Genomic DNA, 13,079 nt, shown 5'->3' with positions numbered 1-13,079 from the left:
GAAGTGTAGAAAATGTAATTAATGCCCTAAATAAATTGTAATGAATGTACATATAAGCGTGTCTCTTAAACATTGACCAGATTGGTTGCACTTATTTGCTGTTTGAAAGGGTGAAAAGTGTACGGTGGATTGCCTTTGAGTGTTTTCGAAGAAAATTCCATCAGGGCAGATTATTGTTGCAAGGAATTGAAGTTTGTCACATCGTGTTTTGGGGGGAAAAACATTTGAATTGATTTGGAACTTAATTTGATAGTAGTCCATTCAGGCTGTCTTGATTACCATCTGGTATTTTGCATCTGGTTGGTGTGCAGATATCTTTGTAATCAAACTTTTTAATTTAGTTAGAGGAAACCATATGTATTAGGATGTGTTGGTTCATTAATGTGACCCAGCTAAAGGCTTGTTGCCATCATGTTACTTAAATTAGGTTTAATGTGTCTCATGAACAGTAGGTCACGATCCATTTGAACGCTGTAAATGGTTAGGTCAAACAAAAAAAGTAATTATATATACATACATACAAATCCAATTCCAACAAAGTTGGGGCATTGTGTTAAATGTGAATAAAAACAGAATAGAATGATTTGCAAATCATGATCAACCTATACTCAACTGTATTTATAGAGCACTTTAAAACACCCACCACTGTATACAAAGTACCACTACTGTACATGAAGCAAAAATAAATCATAAATCAAAACAATCAAATAAAAATGACAGAAAAAAATCACAAAACTAGTCAAACTAAAACCAAGTATCATGCTGAGTCAAAAGCCAGTGAATAAAAATAAATTCTAGGACGAGTTTTAAAGATAGGCAGCGAGGAGGCAGGACGGATGTTTCGTGGAAGATCATTACAAAGAGAGGGACCGGCGGCTGAAAAAGATCAATCCCCTCTGAGCCTTCGCTTAGTCCTCAGTACCTCTAATCGCGTCTGTTTCGCAGACCTGAGGTGTGTGGAGGAGCTCAGAGAGGCAAAGTGGAAAACAAATAATCAAATCTTAAAACGAGCTCTTCAAATGTACAAGGAGCCAGTGAAGGCATGCCAGAGTAGGAGTTATGTGCTCCATCGTAGAAGTACCTACCAGTCAAGAGCCGAGCAGTAACGTTTTGGATCAACTGGACATGCATGATGGAGGATTGGCTGCCTCCAAAACAAAGTGCATTTTCACCTTAGGCAGCTGACTATGGCAAAGCCCCCTTTCTCAGCAACACTTTGAAATAGTAATTCATGCATTTGTCACATCTCGACTAAGAGAAGAGTTTGACTGATTGACTGAGACTGACTGATCTTATTATTGTCAAGAACATTTGGGGGCTGACTTCCTCTTTAATGCTTGCCAAGATTATCAAATATGTCATTGCTATGGAAACTGTATTTCCTGTTGAGTGTAGCCCAATATAGTAGTATCAACACTTATTTACAGTAGATAGACGGTAAAATTATGATGACAGAGCATCACTGTAATGTGACTGTGTGGAAGCGGCAGTGAGGCCGAACTAACTACCGGTAATCTACACATCAGAATCACGTTTATAAAAATCTTCCTTGGCCTAGTCCATAGGTGTCAAACGCCGGTCCTGGAGGGCCGCCATCCTGCATGTTTTCTATCTCTCCCTGTTGCAACACACCTGACTCAAATGTTCAGACCATCAGCGAGCTTTGCAGAAACCAGATATTGTTCCTGTCCATTTGAATCAGAACGTTGCAATTTGTTGACACCTATGGCCTAATCCAACCACCAACCCCTTCCTCATCGCCAACCCTTGCTCCTGTTAAACGATTGTCATGTTGTCATTTGTTGCTACTGTACGCGCCCGCATGCAGCTGCAATCATAAAACCACTCGCACACCATCTACTACTGTCACTGTAAGCTGATTTCTGAGCACCCAGACAGTATGATTTCGAGGATCAGTGAACCACAGATTATGAGGACTAATCCTCAAGGGCTATCTGTTTAGGGGAAAATTCTACTCTTAGCAGCTTTGAGCGTGAGTTGCCGCAGAAATACAAATGAAGTCTGTCTATCAAAAGCTTAGGCCTAAACTTTGCACTCTGAATCCACATATGCTTTATAAGGTATTCAAAGCCAAATAAAAAGTTGCAATGTTGCCCACGCTTAATCTCTTTTGACATGGATACATCTGAAAAATACCAAAAGCTCCTTTTAGAGCCATCCATTTTCCTGCCCGGAGCAATGCAGCACCATATTGAATTTCGGACCATTTTGTTCATTGACATGAAATGATTCCCTCAAGGGACAATAATCACATCCTCGGTCCCATCCTGTAGATTTAATCTGTTTGTTCTTGCTGGGACACTGATGCATGCAAAGACAGCAGCTGTGCTGACATTAAGTGTAACAAAAGAGCATTACAATGCCTTTCTGACCACTTTTTTTTTTTTTTTTTTTTTTTTAAGTGATCTTTCACGATGCTCATGTGACCCACAGGCTTAGGCAAAGCTGTCAGGAAATGTGTGTGCTTTACTATTTCCTGTCAAATCCTAAAGGATCAGTTCTCATACATCCGCCTGATGAATTGCCTAAGAATTCGTTATGGATTGTCTCCTAGCATATATCCACTGCTGTCACCAGTGGATGTAAAGAAACTGTATATTTGTGTATCGCAAACTATAGCTTCAACGTTAAAAGTGCTAAAAGGTTTTTGATTGGCATTGTCAAGGGCATTCTGTAGTGGGCTACTGCAGAACACTCCGCGGCTTCATGCTCACCTGTTGCCTTGTTACCATAGGTAAGCACTTTCTAATGGAGTGATCCTATCACGGGCGGCCCGGTGTACCAGTGGATAGTGCATTGATCTCACAGTGCAGAAGTGCAGGGTTCGATTCCGGCAACGGCCTCCCTGTGTGGAGTTTGCATGTTCTGCCTGGGCCTGCGTGGGTTTTCTCCGGGTTCTCCGGTTTCCTCCCACATTCCAAAAACATGCATGGCAGGCTGATTGAACAGTCCAAATTGTCCCTAGGTGTGAGTGTGAGCGTGGATGGTTGTTCGTCTCTGTGTGCCCTGCGATTGGCTAGCAACTGGTTCAGGGTGTCCCCCGCCTACTGCCCAAAGATGGCTGGGATAGGCTGCAGCACCCCCCGCAACCCTTGTGAGGATAAAGCAGATCGGAAAATGAATGAATGAATGAATGATACTATCACACCAAACGGTATTGTTTGATGTTTGCTTTTTTTCATGACCGTAGTTGGTGGGCCCATGATGAGACTTACAAGTTATAACATCTTGTAAGTCATGCCCTCTGTCTCTGGTCTGTTGTTCTTTCTCAAGTGTGGTGGTTTCTTGTACATAGGGGGATAATACGGTGGCAAATATTTTTTTCAGACTGTGTGTACTGTAGAGAAGACTCAGATCATTAAAGCAGATAGCGCACTCTTACTTGTCCATAGATTGTGTTCAGGATATTTTGTCGTACGTGTTCTGCTATTCCCTTGCCCAAACTCATCTGGGATAAGCTGCATGCAGCTCACCCATGACCTTAATGAGGACAAGTGCGAAAGAAAATTGAAAAATGGACAATGAATGCAAAAGAAACATGAAGGCAAGCCATTTCAGAATGAGTTGTTTAAATTGTTGCGGTGTTTGTTGACACACCAACATAATTATTTCTGATATAAGCTGAATCAAGGTTACAAACTCAACCACTTGTTTCAAATTAGAGCATGTGTTTAAACTGTTTTCTTCCCAGGCTTGGCTGAGTCTAGTTGAAGTTCCAATGCATGCAAATGGTCTGTGGTCTTCTAGTTGTGGTTATTACATACCTGCCAAAAAGGGCTGCCAGAAAGCTGTCATGTTAAATCTTTAAGCTTGTAACAAAATTTACTGGTACAGTACATTTATATCAATGAAATGAATTGAAATGCCATTAATACATGTTTGTATGTTACAGCCCCCCCCACGCACACACATACAAAACATGTTTTAATAAAGAAAAATAGAACTGTGCTATATTGTAGAAGATAAAAATAGAAACACAGTGAAGACAGAAAAGAGAATGTAAATAAACTGATTTGATAAAGTCCAATTAGGACAAAAGTCCCACAACACACCCTAAACGGAACTTTTTTTCATAATATTGCAGCTGTAAATTGGGAATTACTCCATTGTGAGGCAAATAAAAGTTTTCTTATCTTATCTTATCTTATCTTATCTCACTTCAGACGTCATATCAAAGAGGGAGGGCAGACATCCTCATGACGCAAACGCGTGCGGATGAGAAGAAAATCCCATACTGGATGCAAGCAGGAGTCAAATCCTTTGACAACGTGACTTCCTATCAGACACTCATTGGCCAGCGAGTGTCAAATAGAAGAGGGGTCCAAATGCAAACCCTTGGCGAAGGGGGCGATGAGTGTGTCTAGCATTGAAATGGATACTTTCCGAAACTGTGGAACAATTTGATGCATGTGGGATATAGCCTCCACTCTTTCACTTGTACCCATGAACTGGCCGCCACCTTCTCCTAGACAATGAAGACAACTCGCAGATGCAGGACTCTTCTGTCGGTGGGCTTGAACTTCTTTGCCTTGCTCTTCGCCATCACGGCTTTCATCACCACTTACTGGTGCGTTGGGACGCAGAGGGTGCCCAAGCCCAAATGCAGCAAACTGCGGACCCACCAGTGCATCGACTACGGCGTCAACGAGACCGACCCAAACAAGGTGGTCTACAGCTGGGAGACCGGGGACGACCGCTTCCTCTTTCGACAGTTTCACACTGGAATCTGGTTCTCGTGTGAGGAGAACATCCACGATGAAAGTAAGACCACCAAGCGCGTGAGCGTGTGTGCGCCCGCGTGTGTGTCAAAGTTGTAGAATTGTTGCAGGGGCGTGCCTCCCTTCAATATCGCACCCATAAATCTCCATCTAAATCTATTAAAACATCCTAAAATTAGAGGTGTAAAAATACACACTTGGCATTTAAGTAGAAATCCAGATATCTGTATAAAACACTTTGGTAAAAGTAGAAGTACTGCTTTAAAGATAGATGCAAAAGTAAGGGTTTTTTTTTTTGTTTTTTTTTAAGTCCAGACCCGAAATGAAGTAAGTGATTGTTACAGTCAATTAGTATATACAGTATACATGAACTAATTTGAGCTGGGCAACTAATCAAATTCCAATCAAAATCACAATGAAATGAAGTATATAACATTTCTTTCATATTAATTCATGGGAAATTTGCTTTTATTGTACTGTAAGTCTGACCTATAAGGCCAATAAGGCTAAATCATTTATATATAATGAATCTGATATTGTTGTAATTATTTATCACTTGTGTTTGTTAAAAATGACATGGGAAGACGACTTGCATATGAAATTACATTTGCAATATTTGAAGGAATCACAATTAGATTATTTTTTCAAAATCATTCAGCCCTAAAGTTAACAAACAAACAAAAACTTTGAAACAACTGAAAAAAATACACCTACTTGTTTTTTTTCCAGATTGGACATCAGAAGCTGGTGGTTCTTTAGACTGACACCAGGCACATCAAATTCACCATCAATACTTCTTGGAGCCGACAACTTAAAAAATATATGTCTTAAATAGGGACATATATTTGTTTCTCTTGTTGCGTCTTAATGATGTCATCTGGCTCACATCCCTCCATGTGGCTGTTTTTTTCTATTTGTCCTAAAGATCTCAATCAATCTATCAATCAATCACTCAATCATTGACCTCCCCTTTACCAGGTTCAAAAAGGAACAAGCCTATTGTGGTGAAGAATTTATGGAATAAAAGATTGTAAGAAAGTGTTGTACTCAAGTAATATACCTGAATAATCTACTTAAGTACAGCAACGAAGAACAGTCAACCCACACATACTTGCAGCTTGGCACTTGTGGATTTGCATATTTGCAGATGTTTTTCCCCCAATATTTTTTTCAATATATTTTTAAAATATTTTCGGGTTTTTTCTCATTTTTTCCAGAATTTTTTCCCATCTCCCCATTTTTGTTGTTATTGTACTGACTGTTTATCAGCGTTTTTTAAAAAGAATATTATTATTATTTTTTTTAAAAATGCATTTTGTTGGGGGTGTCAATTTCATGTGAATTTTCAATATTTGAGGGCTGGTCGACAGTATTATGCTTCGTTACTTCTCATCACTGCTTAAAATATGATTTTCTCACACAATGGACACAACATTAGGAACATTGGAACTTTAACCCAATCCACGACATGAGCTGAATCAGAAAGTCTGTCTTTATAATACTTTGTAATAATAATAATAATAATAATAATAATAATAATAATAATAATAATAATACTGATTACTGTTGATTGGCACTGTCTGGAAAGTATTATTTCATTTAAGATTGTTGTTCAGTTTCACACCATTAATCCATTTCAGGATTGAGGAATCCATTTTACATTATAAAAATCTCACAGCACATCACCAGATGCAAGTCATAAAACGTATGAATACTGAAATAAAGTGGATCCCGTTTCAATTTTCTCACAAATATACGTACTCAGTGTGAATGTTGGGCCTGTTTAATTGAACGCAAAACTGATATACTTGTGAGCAGCTTTGATTTATTTTGTTGTATGAGTGGCAACACGTGGATACTCTACGTAGGTTTATTTTATTTTCTGCCTTCTCATGAAAGAGCATTGAATAGTTTTGCCTGTCACTATATGACACCAACATACAGTAGATGCACAAAGATAGAGTTGTAGTTAATTTTTGGACAAATTAAATGAAATAGGTACATTTCCTGCGGCTCCTCTGAAACCAAACTCCTGCGGCACACAAGGGTGTCACTGCCCCCTGCTTGGGAATTACTGTGGTAGTTTGCCTTCTTGTTTTTGCTTTGTTATTATGTAGCTTGCAACTAAGAGTTTTTGATCATATTTTCACCCATTCTTACAGTTACAGTTACATGTTTTTGGGAGAAACACAACAATCACTGAACATTATTGTCTTTGTATTATCAGAATTAGTGATTCATACATTATGTATTAAACGTCATTTAATTCCAACAAGTGTACTTAGTAGAGTGTCCTGTGGGTATTTAAATGATCTATTTATGTAAATTTGGCATTTGGCATACTTTATGGGGGCTCCATGGACTAAATCGTCAGTTTGGAGGAGTTTAAAAACTAAGATAAATTATTCTGTAGATCCACGACAAAATTTAAAATTGTTTCCAATGAGGGTGCCAGAATTGATGAGCATTACCCTTGAAATGATGCTACAACACAACAGTCACATTGCTTTCTCATCTGTTCGTCACTCAGAGAAATATAATTGAAACAACACACATCCAGAGCTAGGAATTAAGGGGAAATCAACCCCAAATGTTTCTTTACAATAATACGTTTTATGTGCTCCCACTAGTCTTAACACGGCATTCCGAATCGGATTGATATTGCGTTTATGGAATATGACTTAAGCAGCAAAATCCAGCCATTTTCGTCCATCTTGGTGGGCGGCCATTTTGCCACTTGCTGTCGACTGAAAATGACATCACAGTTGCTCAGGGCTCAGGTATCGACCAATCACGGCTCAGGTGCTTCAGTCATCTTTCACAAACGCAATATTAATCAGGATACCGTGTTCAGACTAGTGGGGCTGCATAGAACATTTTATTGTAAAGAAATAATTTGGTTTGACTTCCCCTTTAAAGGACAAGAGCGAGGATGAGTATGAAGCCATTGTGTGCATTTAGAGGTCATGACAAGCAAGGTCAAAGCTGTTCTGTGGCCAGATTACTCCTCTGTAGCTGTCACACTGGAATCTGGAATAATAAATCAAGTCCATTTTCCATTTGATGTGATAACAATTGTATGACTAGTTTAGACCTGTGCCGCACGAAGTTACTTTCCATCGCTCAGCAGGAAAAACAACACATTAGTTGAAATTATTCCTGAGGGCATCGCTCGGACATGTCTATCCATCTCATCAAGTGGCTGTATGTTGGAGGGAGAGCTGAGACAGCTTGAGTTAATAAGGATTATGTAACAGCGGCCTTGATGAGTTTTTCCTCAAAACAGCTGTTGCCAGCCCCTGACTACCTGATTAAAGTGTTCCTTTGCAACAACTCCATCAACAAATTCAAATTCTACTGAAAAGATGAGGTATCTCTTTGTTTGCGCCGCGCAAGGCTTTACGTGTCATTGCAAAAAGTTTTTTTTTCTTCCAAAACAGTATATCAGTAGCTCAGTGTTTCTAGTCCTCTGTGAAAGGATTGTAACACACCGAGAGAAGAACCTGCTCTTACAGCTCTTGCCAAAGAATAGCCCTCTGCTTTTGAGTGACTGCAAACCATATCCACTTTTGAATCAATAATATGGTTAAATTCCATGCTACAAAGTGCATGGATTATTTAATGTCCCTTTTATTTGTAGTGTCAGAAATGTACAATAAAATGTCAACTGCTTCCTGTGTGCTTAAATCACAACAACAACAACAACAACCAAAGTTAATCGTGTTATTCTTCATGGTCCTAGGTGAGAGATGCCGCAGCTTCATTGATTTGGCTCCTGCATCAGAGAAAGGTGCGTGTTCTTTGATGGATTTGACATATTACAAGCTAAAATGTTTAGTCCATTGTTCCCCTCAAATGACAGTTATACAATTTTTCTTGTAGATGTCTGTCTCTGAGCAGGCATTTCCTCCCCTCACCTTCCCCCACTTGCTTTTCAAATTATGGTTCAATTAGGTGGTTACACCATCCATTATTAACTGGATGAATATTTATCTTCAGTCTCGTAAAAAGGAAGGCCATTGATTCTCTAATCACTGGCAGACTGACAGTAAATAATGCCTCTGTTTTGCTTGAGACACATCATGTCATTTATTACTGTTGAATGAAATGCTGTGTGTTGTTTTGTAAAAATAAAAAACAAAAACAAACAAAAAAAATGTGACAAAACAATGAAGCATTAAGCATATGGATCAATCACAAAAAATTATTTCCTCCGATAGGTATACAGTATGTCTGGATACTAATTGTGAAAGTGAATAAGCAAGAGACAACATTTATAAGTGCTGTCACATTACATTTGGTTTCATTTAAGACTTTGGAAGTCTTGAAGGAGAGTTTTAACATTGGATATCATCATGATATACAGTTATATCACATGATGATATATGAAGTATAACGTTGCAATGTTGAACAGAAAATGCATACCATTTGTTCATTAAAACCTTGAAAAATGTTGTTCAAAAACAGAGGATCGTCAGTCATGCTGTGACTTGATTTGCAATGATTCTGGCTGAGATGAACAAATATGACAATGTCCATTATATGCATTGAATGAGTGTATCTTATTTGTCAGGGATGCTGTGGCTGTCACTGGTTTCTGAGATGCTGTACATAGTTTTGCTGGTGGTGGGCTTCAGCCTCATGTGTTTGGAGCTTGTCCATTCCAGCAACATCATTGATGGACTCAAGCTCAATGCATTTGCTGCAGTCTTCACTGTGCTGTCAGGTTGTCACCATCTGTTTATAATTGCTTGAGCAACTATTTACAAATATACACCCCATTTAGCAATGTGTCCAATATATTAATGTCATTTGCTAAAGTGTATGGGTGCACAGCATTATAAGGACTGGTTTCATCATAAACATCGGAAGACACTCTCAGTACCGTATTTTCCGCACTATAAGGCGCACTTAAAAGCATTTAATTTTCTCAAAAGCCGACAGTGTGGTTTATAATCCAATGTGCTTTATATATGGATTAATATTCCGACTTCTTGGATGGAGTATTATAAATGCCCCAAAAAGTGCTTTGTTTTAGCTGCAGTGGTTGTGAAAGCTCTATTTAAATAATGTTGTTTTGTATTATATTGTATTCCTTTAGCATAACTCCATCTAGTGGATGCATAACGCAACCACAGCCACTATTGTAGCTTCTATTCATTCTATGCACCTTATAAGGCCCTATCGATGAAAACAGTTTTAAAATAGGCCATTCATTGAAGCTGCGCCTTATCCTCCAAAGCGCCTTATAATGCGGAAAATACGGTATGTTAGAGCAAACTGCAAACTCGTTAACAAGCAATGTTAAATAAATAATGTGTAGTCTTATACCTGTAAAGGAAGCCGTTCAAATAGAACTCTTGTACTGGATGCCATTAAATTGTGTTGTGTGTAATTAATGTTGTGGCTCATGTGTGTTAACATGCTGCACCCAATTCTGTGTTCAAGACGCTCTGAACCAAAAGTTTAATTGGCGAACATTCAAACTGGCGTGTTAACGACTCAAATAGGAAAACTTTTAGTGACTTAAGTAGGAAAGATTTTGGATGTTTCTAACCTCCTCCATTTGACTGCAGGTCTTCTGGGCATGGTGGCTCATGTGATGTACACTCAGGTCTTCCAGGTCACTGTCAGTCTGGGACCTCCTGATTGGAGGCCTTATAACTGGGACTATGGCTGGTCTTTCTGGTATGACTCAGTATGCAAATGGTTGTTATTGGATGGCTTCTTAACATTAACATATACCTTTTAGAAAAACCCAACACAAAGAGAGATGCTACAAAGTAAAAAAAAAAAACAATCCATGCAACCACTTCTCTTAGGTCCACTCTCACCTCTCTTCTGCATCACTGTCACTAATGAAAAAAAAAACAAAAAAAAAACAAAGCTCCATGTTATTCAGGATTAGGCTTTGATGCCAAAGCCCCGTTACAGGCGCGATTGGGATTGCATAAGGGGATGATATTTCACGCCTTGACAATACGTGCAGTGTGTGAAAAATTAATCTGTGAGCCGAAACAATTTTTGACCTTTTAGAAGCATCAGTCCAACCTGGGCGATCAGTACACGAATGATGATTTGATTGTCTGACCTCACACATGACCCGCTTTACTTGAGGAGAGCAGAGGGACTTAAAGGGATTGACACTAATCTAGGCAAACACACTGTGACGATATTAAGGGGGGTGGGTATCAAAATGCGATTTGGATTGAGCACTTGCCACCTTTTACCCGGAGGTTAAAACTGGTAACTAACTCTCTTTTGTGTGTGTGTGTGTGTGTGTGTGTGTGTGTGTGTGTGTGTGTGTGTCTGTCATATTATATTAGCATGGCCTGGGCATCCTTCACCTGCTGCATGGGTGCATCGGTAACCACACTCAACTCCTACACAAAAACTGTCATTGAATTCAGGCACAAGCGCAAGACCTTTGAGCAGAGCATTCGAGAGGAACACGCAAGAGAGGCTTTTGAATATTTCCGAGAGCCGTTGGTGCACTCCATTTCTAAGTCTGTCGAGGTCTATTCCAGCCAGAGCCTTAAGAGCGGCAGGAAAACACCCATACCAGCGGACTCCTTAGACCTGAGTGACATTCGGGCCTCATTGGGGGAAGAGCAGTGCTGAAACTGAGAAGACAGCTTTACTTGAGACTGCTTGGTGGACGGAGGAAGCCTGGTGGTGTTCATTTCGAGACAGCAACACCAATGAGCAGTTCAGGCCAGATATTTAAACACTGCCTTAATGGAATCTAGTCCCCAGAAAATGGAGATGTTGAACAAGCCAAAACAGCAGAGAAAAAAAAAGACTGACAGGTGATGGTCAGGTGTTGTTTTGTAAAATGTAGATGTTAAAGAAAGTTGTCGAGTGTATTCCCACAATTCCAGTGAAGGTCACAGATGCTTCTAGCCTTACTGAACATGTTGTGAAAATGCTGTATTAATAAGGTTGTGTTGAGTTCTTTAAAAAAATAAAAATAAAAAAAAAGATCAATGTGACTGACTGTCGAACCATAATATGCAATGGTTTTTGATTTACAATTAAAGCAACAATTGCCTGCAGCTTGTCTTGTGCCTAAAGACATAAAATTGTGCTGTTGTGTATCATGTGGATTGTGCATGGTATGTTTCTCCAGAGCAGTGGTTCTTAACCTGGGTTCAGTCAATTGGTCTCAGTGGTTCGACGGAGCTTCTGCCATGGAGGTTCAGGCACACTTGACTCAACATGTCAATCAGTTATGACACACCCGCTTGGACACCACCGGCTGCAGATGATCACATTACATTGCTTGTCCAATCACTACTGCGGGAAATTTAGTTCACTCAGTGGTCAACGTGTGACTGTTGTGATAGTACGTCGTAAAATAATAACCAAAAAAACTTATACTTATGTCTTGAAATCCTATTTACTTTTTTTCTGTTTTTAATAAATGCGTTTTTTATGTCTTGAATTTGTAAAAAGTCATTTTTGTTTTTCATTAATGAAGGGTTCGATGAATGTGCATATGAACTGGTTGGGTTCGGTACCTCCAACAAGGTTAAGAACCACTGCTCCAGAGTATGATGGGGATGTGGGTGTTTACAATTGCAAATCTCTCACTTTGTCTTGATCCAGAATGGCAACCACAACACTTTGCCTGGAACAATATGTGTGACAGAAAGGCATGAGGCATACACTTTGTGAAGGATTTAAATTTATTTGTGATGTTTCTGTTCAATGTATTCTGCTTCAGTTTGAAGACAATAAATTCTACATTGGAAAACGTGTTGTTTTAAAACTGTGTTTGACCAAACAGTACAGTTAATTATCAGACCAAAAACAGTAGAAAAAGAGTATGTCAACAAATGGCTCTGATGAATGGATGAAAAATGTTTTTCTTTTTGTGTATGTGTTAAAAATTCATCTGTAGTTATTTCAGAATACAAAAGCAACTGTTTCTGTATAAATGATATAGTTAGAGCCCAAAATCGTTGTGGATACATTTGGAATTGGGGATCTTCTGGCTTTCACATCGCACTACGGTTTTTGCAAATGGAAAAAGTATGTACAGTATATTGTATGTCTGTCATAGAATTTCCCCTGTACTGCTCATCCTCATTAGGTTCATGAGTTACTGAAGCCATATCTCACCTGACATTCATGTATCAGGAAAATGGGAGGAAGCTGAAGTACTCGGAGAAAACCCTCGCAAGCACAGGAAAGAATATGCAAAAGAAAAAAATATATATACTGCATACACACACACACACACACACACACACACACACACACACACACACACCTCTCTCTCTCTCTCTCTCTCTCTCTCTCTCTCTCTCTCTCTCTCTCTCTCTCTATACCATATAT

At 39.2% G+C, this 13,079-nt stretch overlaps 1 protein-coding gene across 1 annotated transcript; it reads left to right on the top strand.

The window, feature by feature from the left end:
* The first annotated feature begins 4,251 nt into the window (after positions 1-4,251).
* On the top strand, positions 4,252-11,704 carry LOC109527250 (germ cell-specific gene 1-like protein). The gene is made up of 5 exons (XM_019889052.1): positions 4,252-4,782; positions 8,482-8,529; positions 9,313-9,465; positions 10,316-10,427; positions 11,066-11,704. Exons 1-5 carry the CDS (start codon positions 4,494-4,496, stop codon positions 11,358-11,360), a joined length of 897 nt encoding a protein of 298 aa, XP_019744611.1. The 5' UTR covers positions 4,252-4,493; the 3' UTR covers positions 11,361-11,704.
* The last annotated feature ends 1,375 nt before the right edge of the window (positions 11,705-13,079 follow it).

This window comes from Hippocampus comes, unplaced genomic scaffold (genome assembly GCF_001891065.2).
Source record: "Hippocampus comes isolate QL1 unplaced genomic scaffold, H_comes_QL1_v1.1 scaffold86, whole genome shotgun sequence".
NCBI classification, from domain to species: domain Eukaryota; kingdom Metazoa; phylum Chordata; class Actinopteri; order Syngnathiformes; family Syngnathidae; genus Hippocampus; species Hippocampus comes.
This window is presented reverse-complemented; position numbering and strand designations above follow the sequence as displayed.